A 21,907-nucleotide genomic window follows, 5' to 3' on the forward strand; every position below is an offset into this window, starting at 1 on the left:
GTAGGTTGCAGTGATTATTTTGGGTGAAGTCACGGTCATGTCCAAAGACATCACCCAGAGAGAATGCAGGCTCCTTACCAGGAACAGCACACACCAGGGTGACTGTCCACACTATGATGCTCCTATGCAATTTCAATTAAGCTCAACACAGACACTTAGTATCCTAATGTGCCTTACTCAAAACATACACAGAGAATCAGCAATAATTGGGAAGCACTGCAAATGACCTGAAAATAAATGCATGTTTTGGGCTTAACGAGAAGAAGGCTTACACCAGACCAGGGTCACAAACTCAATGCCTCCTGGGCCCGGAAGATAAAATAAGTCGAGGAAAGGGCAGGCAGGTGTAAGGAGGAGGGAACAATGACAAACTAGAGGTGTACACACTCATCTAAAAGCATTCAAATCTTAAAGAAAAAAATGTAACATTGCACAGGCCAAAGAAAACATGTGGGCTATTCTCCAACCTCTAATTTAGAGTAGATTAAGAATAAATGAAGATAAATGGAGACCACAGTCTCATCTTGAACTTTCAAACTCCCAACTTTGTTGTTGTGATGTAGTCAATTCAATATTAAATGAGGGGACCATTCCTTGTCATTTAAAAAAGTTGTCCTTAACCTCTTTTCTTCATTAGGTCTTGGGAACATTTTTAAGTACAATGCCCAGCTCCTCATATAGATTCTTTAAAAACAAAAACAAAAAAACAAAAAAAAGAAAATTATTCTTCAAGATGTTGTACACAATTCATGAAGATTCACCTGTATCCTCAGTGGCTGAGGACAATACTGAGGAGATACCACCTTGGCTGCTAAGATTCAGAGTTTTGACATTTCTTCGTATAGGCTTGCCTGGAAGTCATCGTATTTTCTGACAATATGGAAGAATTCAAGGATGATGTAATTTCCTCTTTGTAAGCACGTAATATCCATGCTACAGAAGCCTGAGAATCCAGTCATGTTCAAACATACCACTGTGACAAAAAAGCGAAGGTCATGTGTCTTCCAGATTAACAATCTCTAGAGTACATACACCTGCAATCAGATGCATCAATCAAGCCTTCCACTAACTCTGCCCTTTGTACTCAGGAACTAGTGAGTCACACAACAAAACTTCTGAGTCAAATCATCATCTGAAGGCATTTAACAGTACTCCAGTCAACATTGAAACTGCATCAGTTTTGAGCTTAGAGCTCATGAATCCCAGCCTGCATACTCATCAAGGGGCATCGCCTAGAAAATCCATTGTAGGCTAGAGGAGGGTTTCACTTCAATGAAGCAGTCTGTGGACTTCCTACTGCCCGGCGTGGATAATAAGACTCCTGTGCTTTCATCTGTTCAATCGGCAGCCCTGAGCTTGAATTGTGTAAGAGCACTGCAGTGAAATCTTCGGCAAATGCCTCAAAGGAGCTTACTGGCAAATTATTTCTGTGAGCAACACATCACCCACTCTTGAAGCTCCTTTTAGTCTTTGCCTTCAAAAATAATCCTTATATGAAAAAAAGATGGCAGCACTGGCACTGGACCACCCATATCAGAGTCCAACTTGATTTGCACCTGTATATTCCCTGAGGAAATGAAAGACCTGAAATAATTCAGACACTAATTTCTTCATGAAGAATTTAAGTTGCTCTCCATTTTAGACCAAATACTTTGCTTAGTGTAATCCTAAACAAATAAGCTGGTCATCATTTCCATTTTGTATAGTCTACATAATGTTATGTACTGTTTTAAGTTATAATTTGGTCACCCAAAAATAGCTTTTTTATAAATCTCACTTTGGGATGTTTTTGAACCTGGGAAGCTATCAAGTTGGTACCAATATTAGAAGAATCATTTCTAAAGGGAAAGTTGAATATGGAACAGAAGATAGGCAAAGAGACTCTTCATTCTGAATAGACTTTACAACTATCACATTAGCACAGTGAGCAGTGCTTCCATTAATGATCTGTCAAGTATCCAATTTTGGCTGTCATGTCTAATATGAGTGTGCTTTTCTTCAGAAAAACAACTATATCCTGAATTCTTTATATTCGTTACCTATTCAAACACCTAGTAATTGTCAATGTGTTATTAAGGTTTGTCCATCCCACAAATCAGAAAGCCTGAAAGTTTATAATACCAACTATTCATAATATACACCAGCCTTTCATTTCTTCCCAGATCATTAAGACATCTGAGAAACTGACCTAAATAAGCAATCTGTAAATAAAAGATTGAGGTTCTTTCAATTACTGTTATTAGTTGTTCTCCAACTAAATAAAATAACTTCCTAGAAAACAAAAATGATCAATTTAAAACACATTCAAAGAATCAAGTTTGAACTACTTGTCTAAATTATCTCAAATTTTTGAAGCATCCTAGGTCCTACTGTTCTATGCTTAAATTCTAAGTAGGTATTATCAGATATTATTCCCAGGGAGGAACACAAATAAAATAAAAGGACCCACCAATCATGCATATGATAGGTAAGAGATACATTTATTTCTGTACTTGGGTTATGTTTCTGTCAATTAAACTTTCCTGGTAAAAATCACATTACCTTCGGCTACTTGATGATCCAGCCCGGTTACCCGGGCCATTACTTGAAACGACCGAAATTGCATTTGCAATGGCTTCAACTGCAGAAAGCCTTTCAGCAAAAGTATTTCTTTCAGAGCGCTCTGCTTCTGAAACATAAAAGAAAAAATTAGGATCAACTTAAACTTCAAACATAACTAAGAGATTAAATGTGTATAGGCCATTAAATGCTAATTGCTATGTATTCTCGAGTATGCTCTAATTCACATACCAGAGATAATTAATAACTTAAGTTTCCTCTCTAAAGCAATAAGCAATTAAGATATATTGAACTACAACCTTTAATATGAATTACTTTTTTAATCTGCCTTACTTTTCAAACCCAAAAGGTTAAGAATACTGTTATTCATAAGTAGAATGAAATAGCTTTCACTACTAAGGAAGAAAAAGACTCCCGTATCAGTACCTCAATCTTAGTTTATATACTACGTATTCAAGTCACTATTCTAAAATGTGGCTACTAGAAGATGGTTGGCAGAATTCAAAATAAGAAAAAACATGAATTACACAGTTGCACTTCAGGTTTTCAGTTTTTCCCTTAATTCATCAATTAAAAACATTAAGGCAAAAATACTTATTTACTTTTCCAAAAACATCTAACAAATAATCAGGTGATTTTTCCCTCTACATTCTGAAATTTGAGATAAAGGTTGTTGCCTTAATATAACTTGCCTTCACTTAGTCATCTGAAATTATAAAACCTGTAAGTCTCATAAGTATTACACATACAGTCTGTACATATCAGAGAGAATAGAACTCAAAACAACAAAAACACATTTGATTAAAATTTTATTTGCTTATGTCACATACTCAATCCTAATAAGACACAAATTTGTACCTTCTAAGAATGACAAAACTCCTAGATTTTATGAAGAAAAATAAAAGTACCATAATTTTTTATAGTGATTTTTCTTTCCTTTAATAGTTATTATATTCTAAAATTCCTTTTAAAGACTTCGATATAGGTTTTAATCTCACCCTCTTCTTCTTTAGTTTCCTTATTGCTGGTTGGAAAGCAAACTGATACACAAGCATGCAAAATATTCCGATTTCCATCACATCTGTGGCTGATGAATGTCTGTAGCATCTGTAGATTCTGCTCTAAAACAACCGCTTGCTCAAGATTCATAAGATATTGTCGACAGGCCTCATAGTCACAGCGTAGGATGTGCTGCATTAAGGTTTGTTTCTGTGCTCAGACAAATTAGGGAAAATATCTTCAATAAATTTGAATAACATTACACATGTCAAAAATTTCTCATGGCCAACAAAATAATATAATCAGCTCTGCAAATAAGTAAAGACAATATGAGGTAGCCTAGCAAAAGGAGCTGAACTTAAGGGTACACTTTAAATTAAATAAAGTATACAATTGACAGGAATGAAAAAAGGTGGGTAAATTTTCTGTTTAAAAAAACACACACAAAACAGTAAATATTTTCAGCTTTTGCAACTACAACTCTGTGGCTACAGTGGGGAAGCAGCCATATACAATGTACAACTGAATGGCAGCAGCTAGATTTGGCCTGCAGGCCATATTCTGCCAACCCCTGGTTTATGTCATGTAAGCCAGCGGTTGCCAACCGGTGGACCACTGGTGGTCCGTGAGGTCCGAAAGATTGGCAACTGCTGATGTAAGTGGTATATAACCATCAAATTAGGACCTTAATTAGTATTGTTAATCAATTAAGCGTATACATTTTATTTCAAGTCTACTCATACCCTCTTAAAGGTTATATCACACTATGGTACATGAAAACCAAAATCTTCAACTCCCCAGAAATTATGGCACATGTAGTCCCCCAAACGTGACAACGAATGTCCTTCATTGTCAAAGACATGGTAGTACTGATAAAGCATCTATAATAATAGAAAGCATAATATGCTGATTAAACCGGACAGCCGAACGACCTTCCGGACATCCTTCTGGATGAAGCTGGGGCTGCGAGGGCCGGGCCCCTTGCATGAATTTCATGCATCGGGCCTCTAGAAGAACATAATAACTATCAGAGACAGCATGCTATAGACTGAATATTTGTGTCGTCCCCCCTCCCCCCAAAATTCAAATGCTGAAACCCAATCCCCAATGCAATGGTGTTTGGAGGTAAGACCTTTGGGAAGTGATTAGGTCATCAATTTGGAGCCTCATGAATGGGATTAATGCACTTTAAAAAGGCTGAAGGCCCAGCCTCAGTGGTTGACAATCAACCTATGAACCAGGAGGTTGCACTTGGATTCCCAGTCAGGGCACATGCCCAGGTTGTGGGGTCAGTCCCCAGTGTGGGGCATGCAGGAGGTAGCTGATCAATGATTCTCTCTCATCACTGATGTTTCTCTTTCTTTCTCTTTCTTTCCCTTCCTTCCTTCCTTCCTTTCTCTCTCTTCTCTCCTCTCCTCTTCTCTCTCTCTCTCTCTCTCTCTCTCTCTCTCTCTCTCTCCCCTTTCATCTCTGAATCAATAAAAATATATAATATTTTAAAAAGACTAAAGAAAGCAGAGTTCTCCCCTCCCACCATATGAGGGTAAAGCAGGCCCTCACCAGACACCAAATCTGCCCACGCCTTGATTTTGGACTTCTAGCCTCCAAAATTGTGAGAAATAAAATTCTGCTGTTTATAAGCCACTCAAGTCTACAGCAGCATAAACAGACAAAGCCACAGCATGAACATACCAAAAAGTTCAAATGGGCTTCTTTCAGAACGTAAAACTATAGTTATGAAATATTTAATGGAATGAATCCAAAGCTCTGGGTTTGGAAAACAAACCAAGTACTATTGTTCATTTTAACTAGAATTAGAAATTACTGGAAGGAAGCAGGTGGGAAAAGAGTGTGAAAACACAAAGGAGAGAAGAAAGATGCATTTGAACAACTTGCTATCTCCCCCACCCCAAACAGCCTAAATAACCCATCCCTTCCCCCATCCTCATGGGGAGGAGAATTCAGGATTGGGGGAGAGGAGGAGGGGCACAAGAAAATATAGCTAAAAACTATTTTCAGTACCCGCCACATTAATAAACCATTTTGATTGTGGAATTAAAACTAAGACTCTGAGGTGAACCCATAAACTACAATCTCCAGTTCAAGAGTATGAGGGCCACATAAGACTAACCTTGACAAAGTCTGATGACATACTAGTATATGCATTAATCAGTATATTGAGAAAACATGTCAAAGTCTGTCCAAAGAATAAGAAGCACAGTACTTTTAAAAGTAACGAAAACCCAGACATTCTGCAGCACACCGCTGTGACACAATGTTTTCAAGCAACCAGCCAGCCAGTCATCTGGTTGGAAACAGCTGCTAAGGGAACTTCCATCTCCAACCTGCTGGACTGGACACGGGCTCTTGCACGGAGTGTCAGTACCACACTCTGTTACAAGCAAAGAAGTTTATTTTGCATCACTCTATGTTGTATTTGTCACTTATTCGTACAGCAAAACGCAGGGAGAGGAGAGTTCACTAGAAATAATTCTTGCAGGTCTACTATGCACCAAGCCCTGAGGTACAAAGATAAATGACACACTTTATCCCTACCCATGGGATGAGGACACATTTCATCTTTACCCCTGAGAAGCTGAAGAAGTGAAGGGGTCATGGAATCAAATGCCTGCAGAAGCATCTGAAGTAATATAAATGAATGAAGGAGGCTGGTTGTAAAAAGATAGACAAACTGTATAGTAAATAAATGACAACATGTGGACTCAGAGCAATAAATTTTAAGCAGCAGGAGCTGCAATGAATTGGAGAACAAGACAACATTCATTCTAGTTTTCCTCCAACCTTTATTCATGCTCCTTTTCTCAGTCTCTTAGGCAGGTTCCTTATTATCTCCTGGCATTTAAATGCTGGGCTGAGTCCTTAGACCTTTTCTCTTCTCCATAAGCTTGGTAATTGCATCATAGTTCCTTTAAATATCACAGATATACATACTAACATCTCCTAAGTATATTTCTCCAGCTTGGTCCTCTCTCTCCTGTCTCCAGACTTACACATCTAACTCTCTATGCACCATTTCCTCTTGGATATCTTAAAGGCATCTAAATCTAGCATGTCTAAAACCAAACTCCTGCCCTAGCCAGTTTGCTCAGTAGATAGAGCATTGGCCTGTGAACTGACGGGTCCAGAGTTTGATTCCAGTCAAGGGCACATGCCTGGGTTTCGGGCTCAATCCCTAGTAGGGGGGAGTGCAGGAGGCAGCCGATCAATGCTTCTCTTTCATCATTGATGTTTCTCTCTCTCTCTCTCCCTCTCCCTTCCTCTCTGAAAAAATATTTTTTAAAAAATAAATAAATAAAACCAAACTCCTGCTATCACACCCCAGCCCCTGAACTTGCTTCATCACTAGTCTTCATCTCCATGAATGGCAATTTCATTTTTCTAAAAACTTTCACCCTCTTGCTTCCTCTATTTAACACCATATATTTAGCCATAAGCAAATCCTGTTGGCTCTATCTGAAAACATATCTAGAATTATCTAAAATCTAACCAGTTCTGACTCATAGCTGCCTCCTGAGCCAAGCCACCATAATCACCTCCCACCTAGACTACTTTAGTAGCCTCCTATGGCCTCCCTACTTCCCCTGTCCTCCTAGTACTCCCAGCATGTCAGCAGTGATCCTCTCTAAGTCCAATCAGGTCAATCTCTGCTCACATTGCTCCAATAAATTCCAAAGGTGTTACCTCCCCACCTAACAAATACCTCAACAGCAGCATGTTCGAAACGAAACTCCTCCTCCCTTTCTTCCTCCTATGTTTCCTCTCCACATCAACCTCACCCAACTCAGAAGCTGCACAACCAACTCCTTCCTTTCATTTACTGCTGGCATCCAGTCACCACACTTTATAGCTTCTCCTTCCTCAATATCTCTCAAATCTATCCCCTCTTCCTCATTTTCAGTAATTCAAGCTTTGTTTCTCACTGGATAATTGTATTGGCCTGTTTATCTGGCCTCTGAACTTCTCCATCCACTGCTAAATCTTCCTTATGAAAAGCCAGCTTAAATTCCTTCTCCTAGCTTTCAGGGGAACTCTGACACCCCTTAGGTTAGCACACAAGACTCCCTACTACCTTTCTCCAGACTCACTAATCGTTACGGGCCCTACCTGCTGGTTCTATCAAAAGAATGTGCATGTCCTGGCTGGTGGTGCAAAGTTGTTAGAGCGTTGGCCCTGGCACCCAAGGGTCTTGGGTCCAATTCCCAGTCAAGGACATGTACCTGGGTTGCACATTTGATCCAAGTCCTCGGTTGGGGCATGTATGGGAGGCAACCAATGTGTGTGTCTCTCGCCCTCCCTTCTTTCCACTCTTTCTAAAAATGAACACTAACCAGAAAAAGCAACAACCAACAAAAGAGATTGTACACATTCTCCCATGCCTGAGATAACAACTCCCACCTTCATCTTGTGTCCAAAAGACCCCTCTCTGATTATTCAGAGTTCCATGTAGACATCGCCTCCTCAGAGAAGCCTTCTCTACAATCAGTCTGATTTATAATGGTCCTCAGACTGTGTGTGCCATTCTCAACACTTAAATTGCATGTAATCACTAATTTACTCATCTCTCTTGTCCTGACTATTAGCTCCTATAGGGAGGGACAATGAATGATTTTTCAAGACTGCTTCCCTGGACTCCAGTATCTTCTGAATTCAATTACCAAGTAGTTTCCAAAGTCACATTACCTCTACAGCCATGATGATAATAGCAGCTTTCTTTTTGATTGTTGAATTGGCAGGCAGATTTATTAAAGAATGTACACCCATGCCAAGACTACTAATGGGTGGAAGATCAAGCCAATCAGGATCCCTTATTCCTCCCATGCAATCTTTGGCCATTGGGTAAATAGTACCATTTCCATCTCGAAGAATAATAGGAGACTCCTATAACAGAGAGAAAATAAAAGATGGCTACCAAACTGTACCTGATTTTTTCCAATAGGTATATTTGTTTTTAATTAGATAATGGGTGTGTGTGTGTGTGTTAGTAATAATAACCAAATAAGAAACTTAGTATTCAAATGTGCTGAAAATTCTAAATTCTTCAATAGTTTAATAACAAGCAAACTAGAGCCAGATTCCAAGCTTCACATAAATAACAATGTTGTCATGTCACTTTTCAAAAGCAAAAATAAGCCTCTGTACCTGTCCAGCAGTGAAAATGGCTACATTCCTCTCATTCTGACCAAGGAAAGCAATGCTGCTTGTCGGGAAATTGTTTTCCTGCTCTGCTTTTCCTGTCGCAAGATCAAAGATACAGTACCGTACCCAATTTCCAGTCTTCAAAACAGCATGCACACCTTTAAAACATATAAATGTAAAAGTATTATTACATGTCTTTAGTAATCTCTAATAAGTACTACCAAATTTTGACCTTTCTGCCCATATTTGTAAGTCAATTCCAACAGATACATTTTATTCCATAACATTACACCCAGGGAACAAAAACTGTCAACTGCCCCAAATCACTTGATTCTGCTCATTTGCTGCACACAAGTGTTAAGGGGATAGAGAATGTGCCAGCTGAAAAACTTGTCAAATCTTTACCTTTGGAATCTACATTCACTGCTAATATTTCTGTTTTTTCAGGTATACAAAGCTTTTTAGGAGTCCTTTGGAAACAGTCAGGAACTTTTGGTGTTCCACCAGTTTTGACAACCTGCATGACATGAAAAGAATTTTGCTCTCAAATTCGTAACATCCCCAAGGAGTCAGTCCCAGTATTCACCCGCTTAGTGAGTCCGCCACGCTTACCTGCAGTTCATCGATTCTAAGTAACCTACAGTCCTGCAGGAGCGAAGAAGGGTCCGCATCTGAGCCAGAGCTGCTCTGACAGTTTGTATTGCTAGACGTGCCGGGAAATTTTACAGCAACATAGGCACCGTCCACTTTTAGCACCTAAAAATAGAGGTAAATAAATATGCTACATTAATAACTTATATGAAATCAGTATGCAAACGGCATTCATTCATTAATTTAACATTGAGGCATTGAATTCCCTGTATTTCTTCAATAATCACCAAGTTGTAAAATTAACCTGAACAAACTCGCCAAAGCTTGGTATCTATTAGCAAGGCTTATTTTCTAGAGAAAAACTAAACTACATAGCCTGTGGATGTTTGGCAATCAACTGAAAAAATTAGTATAATCTACAGAATCCTCGCTCATTCCTCTTTATTAGTTTAGAGCCCCGCTGTGCAATGACGGCAATGTTCTATACCTGCGCTGTCCTATCTGAGAGCTATTAGTGGCTATTAAGCACTTGAAATGGGAGTTGATGTGGCCGAGTAGCTGGCTTTAATGTTACTTAATTTTACTAAAATTAATTAGCCAAATACACAGCCAGGGGCTGCCATACTGGACAGCACAGGTATACAGTCAAAGCACGGAAAGGCAAGCGCAGGACTTGAAACTAGAATACCTGAGTCCCACCTCTGCTACTTACTGCTTTTGATTTTGAGCCAGTGAGACATTCTCAGAAGAAAAACCTGCCCATAAACTATAGTTCTATTTTGACAATCAAATGAAAATGGAGTATGAAAAAGGTCTTTGTAAATTGCCGAGTGCGGTGGGTGTATCTATTCTTTCCATTAAGAACATATGAAAGAACATCAGATTTCAGAAATTAATGGGCAATCAGGAAAACCTTTACTTTGCAGATATTTTACAACTATAGATCTATTTTGGTTTTAAGTATATGCAGAGAGAAAGAGGAAATTAATGGCATTCCAGCTGATAGCCTCTACTAACTTGTTTCCTAGAAGGCAAGACGCACTCCAGAAAGAAGGGAAGTGAAAGGTGACTTAGAGTAGTAAGATTTTTAAATGTTATGGAAAATGATCTCCATTAGAATCGTCTATTAGTTCCAAAGAATGGACTATATAAAAAGGTAATCTATCTTTGCAACTTTTCTGCACATCTAAAATTATTCCAAAACATTATTTCTTTAAAAATCAAATAGCATAAATGTTCAAGGAGAAGCATAATAATCATCTATCTGTCATGCGTAGAGGAGATACCGGCATCTCATTAGGGATGGGACTTTAAGAGGTCATTGAAGGTGAGAAATAAAGCAGCTTTGAAGAAAGAGCTGATGAACACTCACCAACCATAAACTCTTGGATAACCAATAGCATTACAGTTGTTAGTAATTAGTTCTTAGATATTCTGAACACACCTTGCCAACGGGAACATTCTTAACATCTTCCACAAAAACGACTTCCCGAAGAGACCACTGCTCTTCGTTCACCTTTTCCTCCTCTTTGGGGGCAGGGGTGGACCGTCGTCGTTCTTAGACAACAACAAAATGGTAAGTACCAAAAAGAAAATGTAAAAGAGACTTTATAGATTTCATCTAAGTATATGAATAAAAGATCATTCGTAAAGGGATACATAATTGAGGTAACACAGCAGTCCACCTGGGACCTACTGACCAACAGGTACTACACATAACACTTACTGTATGGCATTGATGCACTGCTGGCGATGGAGGATGCGTCACTACACGTGGATGCCGGAGATGGTGGGGGTCCCATTTCTGTTTTCACTGGTTCCTGCTTGCTTTCAGGCCTGAGATTAGAAATAAGATTCTCCTTATAATTAGGAATGTGAAGTATCAGGCACTTGTCAAATCGTTATTTTTAAGACTCACGTTTATTCTTACATAAGGGAATAAAATATTAAAAATTTGTACAAAATGGTATATTTTTAGGACTCAAGTTACTGAGGAGGGTACACAGTACCTACTTCAAATTTTTAGTATTGGTTTAAAATAGGGAAGAAAAATATACCATATAATGCTATCAACAACTCGGAATAATGCTTCAATAAGCCTTATCAAGGAATAACAATAAAAGCTACACTTGGCTTATCAACATAGTTTTATCAAAAGCCTCTTGAGCAAACAAGTTTCACATTTCAGGGTTAACTGAAAAAAATGGTAAAGGCAAATAAATAAAAACGTCCACTAGATCATTAATTTCTTGGAGTTCAAAGAAGGAACTCTACTCACAGTGGTTACACAATTTATTCTTGAATCATCTGGTGATGAACCATCACCTGCTATAACTAACATGATAAATTAATTATAGAATTAAATAAACTACCCCTCTTCATTGAGATAGTCTACAGATGCTAAAAATAAGTATTTTTATTCATTAAAGGGCAGAAATCAATTTTTAACCAGAAAAGTCACTTTTAGCCAGAATGTGTTATATATAGATCATCCTGGCATGTATTATAATCAGGGCCATCATCCTAACCTAACCTTCATCTTCTTCCCCCCACCAGGAACTTCATCTGAGTTTAGACACGGTCCACAGAAAACCAGTGCTGTTTTCACCAGCATTTAGCAAAGTGCTCGTGCAAGCACACATGAACAGCTGGCTCATGCAAATCTTGTGATGGTGGAAGCAAGCCGATTCTGACTAATCACTAGCACGCCTTTAAAGTGAATGCATTTTAATGACTTGCTAAAAAGAATTGATTGACATGAAAATGATTATCTTCTTAGCATTTAATTTCACTTAGTTCATTTACTAAATTTATTAATATAGATGGAAAATTTCAAGGAAGATCTTGAAAAACTTATGTACAGAATTTAAAAAGCATATTCCATTTCAATCTCGTTTACACTATTTTTATGCACATCAAAAATATTTCAAGCGCTCTTTACAAAGTTTCATAAAAAATAAAAATGTGTTTTTGTTACTTTTATTTTTAGGATTAAAAAGAAATCAATGTAATTAGGGAGAAAGTCTATAAACCTTTTTAAAAAGAAGATCTAAAACAAACAAAAAACTTTAGACATAAATTACAATAGTTTTGGCTTATTAAAGATTCCTTTTTAGTTTTAATCTTCATACAAAGATATGCTTTTTGGTTTGAGAGAGCGGGAGAGAGAGCGAGAAAAAGAAAGGCTTCAATGTGAAAGAGAAACATTAATCAGTTGCTTAGGGTGAGGGGTCAAACCCACAACCTAGGTATGAGCCCTGACTGGGAGTCAAACCCTCAACCTTTTTGATGTACAAGATGAAGCTCTAACCAACTGAGACGCCCAGCCAGGGCTAAAGATTCTTATTTAACTTATTTAATGGCAATCCCCATGTTTCAGAATTTCAACTTGCATTTTTTAACAGTAAGAGGAATAACAGCAATAGATGTAGTAAATTATAATCATTATATTCACTTGAGCAAACTAAAAGTTTTCAGAACTTTAAAAAAAACTATATATATAGTAAAATTCCAATTATTTCTTTTTAATGCGTGTATACATTTAGAAAAAAAAATACATCAAAATATTTAAAATGTTATTTCTGGGGTATAATTTTCTTCTTCTTCCATGTCTCCATAATAGTCACATATTTTTATAAGATAAAGAAAATAGTTATATAAAAACTCTTATTCAACTTAATCCTCACCTGAGGACATTTTTTTTCCATTGATTTTTTTTTTTTTAGAGAATGGAAGGGAGGGAGATAGGAAGGGAGGGGGAAGAAAGAGAGAGTGAGAGAGAGAAACATTAATGTGAGAGAGACACATCAACTGGTTGCTTCCTGCTTATGTGCGGCACCCAGGTTTGTGCCCCTGACCAGAAATCGAACCTGAGACCCTTCAGTGCTCAGGCTGACACTCTAACCACTAAGCAGCACAGACCTGGGTATAATACACAAATATTTTTAAAGATGAGTAGATGCTTATAATAGTACAGGTGTTAAGATCAGTGTACTGAGCTCCCAAACCATAAGCCAGCCCCAGAACATGGGCTATCTACAATTTAGTGATATTTCTGTTCACATATCCCTCTGACCCAAAAGTTGACAAATCCTTTACAGAATTTCCCTCCCCAGCTCATTTGACCAGCAAATCCCTTCCAATGATCACGATGCAGGCAAGATGTTAGTTAGAAACTGAGATAATTAAAAGGGAGAGGGGGAGAAAGTTGACCTAACATAGTAAGGCTGAACGTGTTGTTACCACTACATAACACCTTCAACAGACACAATCTAACAACAAAACAAAGACAACAAAAGAGAACCATACACACTGTCATTCTGGCAATTAATCAAGAATTATAATATATGAATATTAAACAAGCAGCAAACAGTAAATTTTACCAATTCTTTTCCAAACCCCTGAGGATCTTAACAAGAACCCATCATATTAACACTTTTCTGAGTCACTATACACCTCTAAGTCTCCCTTAGTTATCCTCTTCATATACAGTGCAAACTAGAAGTGGTATAAAATCAAGATTAGTTAGCGTATAGTACTTACTTAGCTTCAGTAGTTTTGCTAGCTTTGTCCATACTTTTCAAGCTCTCAGGGGATCTAAGTTGAAATCTACAGCTATCATTCATATTCCAAACAGACTCCATTAAGACACCAACTTTAGGAATCCCAGCATTAATTGAAAATGCAACTGCTCCAGCATGATAAAGAGGATTATTTCTTAAGCATACCTGGCAAACAAAAGAAAAATCACCATCAAGATGACATACTAGAAGTTATTTCAAAAGTGTATAAAAATACAACACGTGAAAGTATATTGCTTCCTCGGTTTTCCAAATACAATTTTACAAATCAAGAGGCTGATAAAGCATTGACTTCAAGGTCTCCATTAAAAACATTTATTCCCCAAAATAAGGAGCAAGAATAATTGTAGCACATTTGCTAAAAATTAACATTTCAGGCAGCAAATATTCTGCCATTCTGCCATAAGGAAACAATAGAAATAGTAGAGAAGAAACTAACAAGGTAATATAAAAAGTGAAATGTGAACAAAACAAGTACACTTTTTAAAAAAAATATATTTTATTGATTTTTTACAGAGAGGAAGGGAGAGGGATAGAGAGCTAGAAACATCGATGAGAGAGAAACATCAATTCAGCTGCCTCCTGCACATCTCCTACTGGGGATGTGCCTGCAACCAAGATACATGCCCTTGACCGGAATCAGTCCCCAGGCCGATGCTCTATCCACTGAGCCAAACCGGTTAGGGCACAAGTACACTTTTTGTCTGTTTCTTGTAATTTGAATTATTTTCTTTAATTCATGACCCTATATAGATTCTGTCACTTCACAGCTATTGATGTTTGTTTCCCACAGAAGACTGTTGTTTTCTACAGGCCAGAAGCTTCCTGGGATAATGTAAGTTTTCTCTTAAATTAAAAGAGTACGCAGACATTAGTGTTAGCATTTAGCAGAGTTCAATCTATATAACAATCTATAGTTCAATTTAAGAACAATCTATGAATTTTCACTGCGAGAGAACATCCTGAAACCAATAACCTGCAAGGTGGCACTGTCAAATGCACTAATGCTAGCACCAAAAAAAGATATAAACATCATTTCTGGAAATCTCTTGATTTCTCTAATAGCCTAATCTTACTGATGTTCTGTTCAATTACCTAATAACTAATGATCATGTTGTACTTGACAGTGGCATATATGAAGATCCTGTTTTTTGGTGATTTATACTTAAAGTGACACAGAAGCTATACATTTGATAAGTATGACAACTGGAAACAATGGCATAGAGTGGCAGTTCTATCAAAAGAACAGTTATACATCACCAAGTGTAGTTCTATGATCTCTAATGAATAGTTCTTAATAGCTAGCTTCTTGAAAAAGGTGTATCCTGCTTTGCTGTGACTTAAAGGGAAGTTTCATCCACAAATTTTCAGGAAAGAATGGTGGAAAGCTTAAAGTCTGAAGGAGGACCAATAAGAAGGCTATACTTGAAGAAGAAGAAATGTGGCGAGTCATATTAGATGTATTAAAGCCTTCTAATAAAAATAAATGCACCTTAAAGTCAGGAGTTGTATATCCAGGGTCCAACATCTAACAAGATATACAATGAAAATACAAGCCCACCTCAGAGGTATTGTGTTAATATCACAATAAAGCGAGTCTCACAAATTTTTTGGTTTCCCAGCGCATATAAAAGTTGTTTATACTATTATTGTAATCTATTAGGTGTGCAATATCATTATGTCTAAAAAAATTATATACCTTAATTTAAAAATACTTTATTGCTCAAATGCTAACTATCATCTGAGCCTGTTGGAAAAATAATGCGGATAAGACGTCTTGATGCAGAGTTGCCACAAACCTTCAATTTGTAAAAAAACACAATATCTGCAAAGCACAATAAAAGGAGGTATGCCTGTACATTTCTCTCAACAATTATGATCTGTGAGTGCAGGTGCAGCTAAAAACTCTACATGATCAATAATTTTTTCTGATGCTAACACATGAACACTCGTGTGTGTTCAGTTGTTTGTAGGTTCAAAACAAAATCTTAGTTCTACACCAAATTGTTAACATGTTGCTATCTTTCAGCAATTTCATGCCATGCTATTTTGTTCAGCTTTTCTTCAGTATATCTCTAAAGTATTTGTTCAGCCCGCCCCGTCTATAGTAATGTCGTCCTACATGGTAATAAGGCAATTGTGAGTCCAGTGAACAAGGAACTTGGAGAACATCAGAGAGCAATGTCTGAACTAACTAGGAAAAGGGGAGCTCCAAGAAGAGAGAGAACTGTCCAAAGCAACTGACATAAATAGTACAATAGTCAAAACAGTGTGTAATTTGCTGAAAACTTTCTAGTTGGAAGGCCAACAAAGGATCAGAACAAGACAACCACGAATAGACAAAAAATAGCCACAAACAAAAAGAACAGCTCCATTTCAGCTGTGTTTTGGAGAAAAATAACAGCTAAAATGGTTAAAACTTTTTAAGACTCAGAGGATATAAGTAATGCAGTAGAGAGAAAAAAATGAACTGAAAGTGTCAGATGAGGAAATTAGCTCCACATTATGTAATAAAATCCACCATTTGTCTAAGTGTTAGGGATTATAAAGTCCTTAAACATTCACTACAGTACTTACTATCCTATATAATAAAAGGGTAATATGCAAATTGACCCTAACAGCAGAATGACTGGGAATGACTGGTCACTATGACACACACTGACCACCAGGGGGCAGACGCTCAATGCAGGAGCTGCCTCCTGGTGGTCAGTGCGCTCCCACAGGGGGAGCTCTGCTCAGCCACAAGCCAGGCTGATGGCTGCCAGTACAGCGGTGGTAGTGGGAGCCTCTCCCGCCTCCTCAGCAGCACTAAGGATGTCCAACTGCAGCTTAGGCCTGCTCCCTGCTGGCAAGTGGACATCCCCCAAGGGCTCCCGGGCTGCCTGAGGGATGTCTGACTGCCAGCTTAGGCCCAATCCCCAGGGGAGCAGGCCTAAGCCAGCAGGTGGTCATCCTCCGAGGGTCCCAGACTGCGAAAGGGCACAGGCCGGGCTGAGGAACCCCCTCGAGTGCACAAATTTTTGTGCACCAGGCATCTAGTAATGAATATAAATGTCAAGTTTTATCCTGAAGTTAAACTTCTATGAGTCTAATGAATCATGTAACAATAGCCCTCAAACTCTTCCCTATTAAACATCACTGAGAACCTAAAAATATTTTGTTTATGTGGGTCATATAGTTGGTTTTTAATATGTAAATAGTTAAAACTGAGAAATTTTAAAATATTCATTTAACAGTAATATATCCCATGTTGATATAAATAATTTTTATGAAAAAAAAATAACTACATTTTCAAAGAATCAGCAAGAAAAGTGGCATTGTTTGCATGTTTGCAAGTCTCTTAATGTCCAATTTAACAGAAGACAGCTGGAATCCCATGTCTGCTTCTGCATCCAATCTGCTGTGATGTGACTTTTGAGTAAATATGGGACGACAGTTCAGCCTCACACAGGTATGCAACTGGAGAAAGGTGGACTCTGCAGACTCCTGGGAAGGTTGCGGTATTAGAAAAAGCACCTTCCATAAGATACCTGTAGGAGTCTTAAACCATCTGAGTCAAGAAACAGAAACTGGTGGAAACCTGGGTAATTTGTCGAAGCCTCCAGCCTCCACTGATCATGTCCCCAGAGAGCAGTATGTTTTGAAAGGCTTGATCATTAGGAATCACCTGGAATGTGTGTTAAATACAATGATGCCTGGGCTCACCACCAGACAAACGGAAGGAACAGGAACATTTCCGGTAAGAGGCTCCAGACTCAGCATCGAAGTACCAAATGATTGTTAAAACCAGACAAGTCTGGGAACCCTACCCCATGGGGAAACCTCCTGACACTGGAGCAGACTCTCTGTATGTTACTTGACTACTGAAAAGAGAGTGATGTGCCACATACATGCTACTGGAACCTGGCCCTTTAACTGACATTCAGTTTAGAGGGGAATTACTTACAGGGAAGAAAGTGATTTTGAAGAGAAATAATGTCCCTTAGGACAGGATTAATTCTAATCACTTACCTGGGTACCAACAGTGATGTTAGGCATCGAAGAAATACCAGCACTAGATTTGGGCTTTTTATTTTTTGCTCTAGCTTTCTCTAACATTTTCTTCCTTTGACTGAAAGGGACTACACCCCTGAAAAGACAAAGCATGAATTGGTCAAATAAGCACCCCAAAAAACCCATTAAACAAATCTGAAATTATACATGCTATTTAGGCATTTCTGGTATATTCCTTCTCCAATAATTTTGCTTCAGAATATTAACATGTTCAGCTCATTCTTAAGTATAACTTGTTCATAGGTTTAATACATAACTGGATCCATTTTTATTAAAACCTTTAGTATTAAAATTTACAGAAAATTCATCAGTTGATATTTTATTATATTCCCTATATATTATTTCTGCCAATGCAAACTTACTGACACAAGAGAGAATACATTTAAAACACAAGAGAGAATACATTTAAAATTCCTTTTAATAGTAAAAGGATAACTAAGGTATACAATATTCATAAATTGAAATACTTTAATAACCCTTAAAATTACATTTTAAGTAACACTGTTGAATTATAAAGTCCCCTATAACCTATGCTTTCAATTATGTAAAAAAAGGGACACATTTACGTATAAGAAAGAACAACTAAAATACCACTAAATGTTAACAGTAGTTATATCTTTAAGGTGTAGGATTATAGGTGATTTTTGTTACTACTTTATATTTTTATAAAATTTCTAATGCACTAAGTATGCATTATTTTTATAGGCTTCTCTTTTACAGTATTTTTAATGTTACTTCGCTCCAAAGTGACCCTTCCCTCTCTATAAAGCATCTTTTGCTGACCTTCTCATGTTGGTATTCCAAGCACCTATCTATGCACATAAAGCATTCAGAGTCCCCCTCCCGGTGATACTCACCACCAATATAAATTGTTTTCTAGCTGGGCACAGGTATAGAGGGCACAGCAATGTAAAGAAACTATCCGTTCACCTTGAAGTTCAGAATAAGTCTGTGCAGTGTGCTCTAATTTAGAAGCCACAGAACTTAAAGTTTCATCTACCCATGTAGCAACCTAAAGAATAAAATAGCAAAGGTTTAAATAAAAACAAGTAACCTTTTCAAAAGAATTGTGGTCCAAACTTTATATTCTATGGGCTGGAATTCTAAAATTCCAGTTTTGAGCTAAATGCTAAAAAACAAAACAAACAAAAAAAAACATAATTCAGAAAAGGTTCTTAGTAAGATTAGAAAGTAAAATACTTTCTTTACACAAATAAGTCAAAATAGCAGTTACTGAAATGATTGTCTAAAGCCATGTAAGGCATTAATTAAAAGTAAACACTTGCTCCAACAATTTTAAAAAGAATTTAATGACTCTTTTAAAGCCAAACTGATAATCTGAGGCATAATATTCATACTTTCTCAATTTATAATGTAATCTCAAGTTACAATGCTTTTCATATCTCTTTTCGTCAGCACTTACCGTGAATATTTTTTCCTTCCCTTAAAACAGAAAGCTACCTCCAGAGTTGGATTATAATATAGAGATAAACACACAACAAAAAGACTATATTGGATTACTCTACTAAGGCTGAAACACTTTGTATATGTGGATCTACTTAGAAAGACAAAAGGAAAAGATGGAAAAGGGAGAAGAAAATCAAGAAAATAAGCATAAAATGTTCAATCAATGCAAAGTGTTTCATACCTTGTTATTTTCTGTAGCTACAGTTGCTCTTATGCTATTTGCAGACAGGAGGACTATCTTTTCATTGGTTAGCCCCAAAAATGTTGCTCGTGGATGATGCAATGAAGGATTCTTTGAAAGCATAAGAAAAATGATCACCATTTTGTATGCTGATAATGTAGAGCTAGTCAATGAAAGATTTAATATAAAATACCTGTGCATTCCTGTAAGGCTCCGATTCACTCCACTTCCACTGATAAAGTTCTCCTTTACTGCTCACAGCCAAAAGCTCAGAATATAGGGCCCCAATACAGATGAATTTTGTCCCATCCTATAAAGTAAAAATATCACAATGTATAAATGTAACAGTTGCCGAACTAATGGTTTGGATACAATATTACATAAAACCTGGATTATGTGAACACATAAGCCACAGCTATGAAATTCTTCAGCACAGCCTGCCAGGCCCTCTATATGGCCCCAGCTCCCTCCCTCCAGTCACACTGGCCTTCTTCCTGCTCCTGGACCATGTCCACCAGGAACCCACCATGTCCTTATTCTTGTCTTGTTTCTCATGTGACTCATTCCCTCTCCTCAATCAAGTCTGCTCAGATGAGACCTCTGACCGCACTATCTATAAAACCACCACTCACATATTTTATCTCCTTACTCTGCCTTCTTTTTGCTTCATAGCATTTCACAATTTATATTATATTAACTTGGAATATAAGCTTTGTATTTTTTACTACTGTCTCCCCAGTTCTTAGAACAGTGCACATAGTAGGTAAAGCAGGGAAAGTTGAGTGTCAAAACAGATTCCCTCTCTGTAGGCTTTTTCAAGCTGCTAAAACAAATGTCTGTGTTGGTTTTTAAGGTAAAAGTTTGTTTAGTTTTAAGGTGATGTACATGCAATGAGTTGGAATGCAATTAAATTATACAAAGCTTGGACAATAAATGTAAATAAACAATGTCAATGATAATTTTTTTGTTTGTTAATTCTCACCCGAAGATATTTTTCTATTGATTTTTAGAGAGAGTGAGAGAGAGGGGGAAAGACAGAGAGAAACCGATGTGAGAGAAACACATCAACTGGTTGCCTCCTGCACACTCCCCGACCAGGGCCCGGGGCCGGGAAGGAGTCTGCAACTGTGAGGTACATGCCCTTGACCGGGATCAAATCCGGGACCCTTTGGTCCGCAGTGTGGCACGCTATCCACTGAGCCAAACCGGCTAGAGCTCAATAATAATTTCTTAAACATAAGACCAATATGATCAGAGTCATGAAGCTACCCAGAAATCTCACCTCCAAACTTGCCAATAACATATTTTAGCTTGTACTTTTTGCTACTGGTCTACTTTCTTTGGAATTCTGGCTCTAAGGTATGCTAAACTAATGGTGTCTTTATGGTTTTCTGTCAAATTCCAATCTTATTTGGTCAGATGGGTTATAGTGCTCAGCTAAAAAGCCTGTGAATTCTGCCAAGATTTTAAATGTAATAGTAACAGGTTATGACTCAGAGTTGTACAAAAAGAATACTAATTTTCACCTTCTAGTTTACCAGTACCTGTCAGCCCCATTTTCAAGGCATGATGGGAGAGACCAAATTTGAAATGCTCTAAGTTAGCAATTCCTCTCTTCCCTTCCCCAGGGGTATCTGAAAGTCGTATCCACTCTCTCCATGGCTGCTGCATCAAATCTTAACATTTCCCACCATACTTCCTTCTCAACCCCTTGGTTCAAAGAATGATATAATCAGACCAAGTAGGTCCAAAACTGGGACCCAACACTTACTAAGCCCATGACATCAAGTAACTTATGTCATTTCTCTGAACGCATTTCTTCACCTCTAAAATGAGTGTAATAATAACACATATGGAGAGGGGAGGGTAAAAACCAAGTATAGTAACATATAAAGTACATAGCACCGGGCCCAGCACAAGCAAGTGATCAGTCCAAGTCAACCATCATTCCCTGCTCCCCTGACTTCATCTCCTACTCATCCAGAAAGCACAAGCTTCCTGAGTATTCCCACTTCTAGATTCATTTAATGAAACAGTACCCCATCTGAGAGAAAGAAGTGTCTTCCTCGCCTATCTACACTAATAAAAGAGAAACATGGTAATTGGCGTACGACCGCTACCCTTTTCATTGGCTAATCAGGGAGTATATGCAAATTAACTGTCAGCCAAGATGGCGGCCGGCAGCCAGGCACTGAAGTGAGCACGAGGCTTGCTTGCTGCAGACTCCAACGTTCCCCGCCACACTTGCCGGCCTCTCATCTGCAACTCTAAGCAACTATATACTATGTTGCAAATAAGAAGCTAAACAAAACCCCAGAAA

At 37.8% G+C, this 21,907-nt stretch overlaps 1 protein-coding gene across 1 annotated transcript in view; it reads right to left on the bottom strand.

Annotated features, from left to right (window-relative positions):
* Window positions 1-21,907, bottom strand: part of UBR5 (ubiquitin protein ligase E3 component n-recognin 5) — a 94,738-nt gene that overhangs the window by 46,281 nt on the left and 26,550 nt on the right. Inside the window, exons 10-22 of the mRNA XM_014550202.1 lie at window positions 19,781-19,897; window positions 19,588-19,698; window positions 18,797-18,951; window positions 17,898-18,015; window positions 13,849-14,033; window positions 11,033-11,142; window positions 10,751-10,863; window positions 9,328-9,471; window positions 9,121-9,232; window positions 8,719-8,873; window positions 8,260-8,457; window positions 3,558-3,768; window positions 2,542-2,668 (exon numbers count right to left, since the gene is read on the bottom strand). Of these exons, the coding sequence (XP_014405688.1) occupies window positions 2,542-2,668; window positions 3,558-3,768; window positions 8,260-8,457; window positions 8,719-8,873; window positions 9,121-9,232; window positions 9,328-9,471; window positions 10,751-10,863; window positions 11,033-11,142; window positions 13,849-14,033; window positions 17,898-18,015; window positions 18,797-18,951; window positions 19,588-19,698; window positions 19,781-19,897 (1,856 nt within the window). The remainder of the gene's footprint in view (window positions 1-2,541; window positions 2,669-3,557; window positions 3,769-8,259; window positions 8,458-8,718; window positions 8,874-9,120; window positions 9,233-9,327; window positions 9,472-10,750; window positions 10,864-11,032; window positions 11,143-13,848; window positions 14,034-17,897; window positions 18,016-18,796; window positions 18,952-19,587; window positions 19,699-19,780; window positions 19,898-21,907) is intronic.

This window comes from Myotis brandtii, unplaced genomic scaffold, assembly GCF_000412655.1.
Source record: "Myotis brandtii unplaced genomic scaffold, ASM41265v1 scaffold59, whole genome shotgun sequence".
Classification (NCBI taxonomy): Eukaryota; Metazoa; Chordata; class Mammalia; order Chiroptera; family Vespertilionidae; genus Myotis; species Myotis brandtii.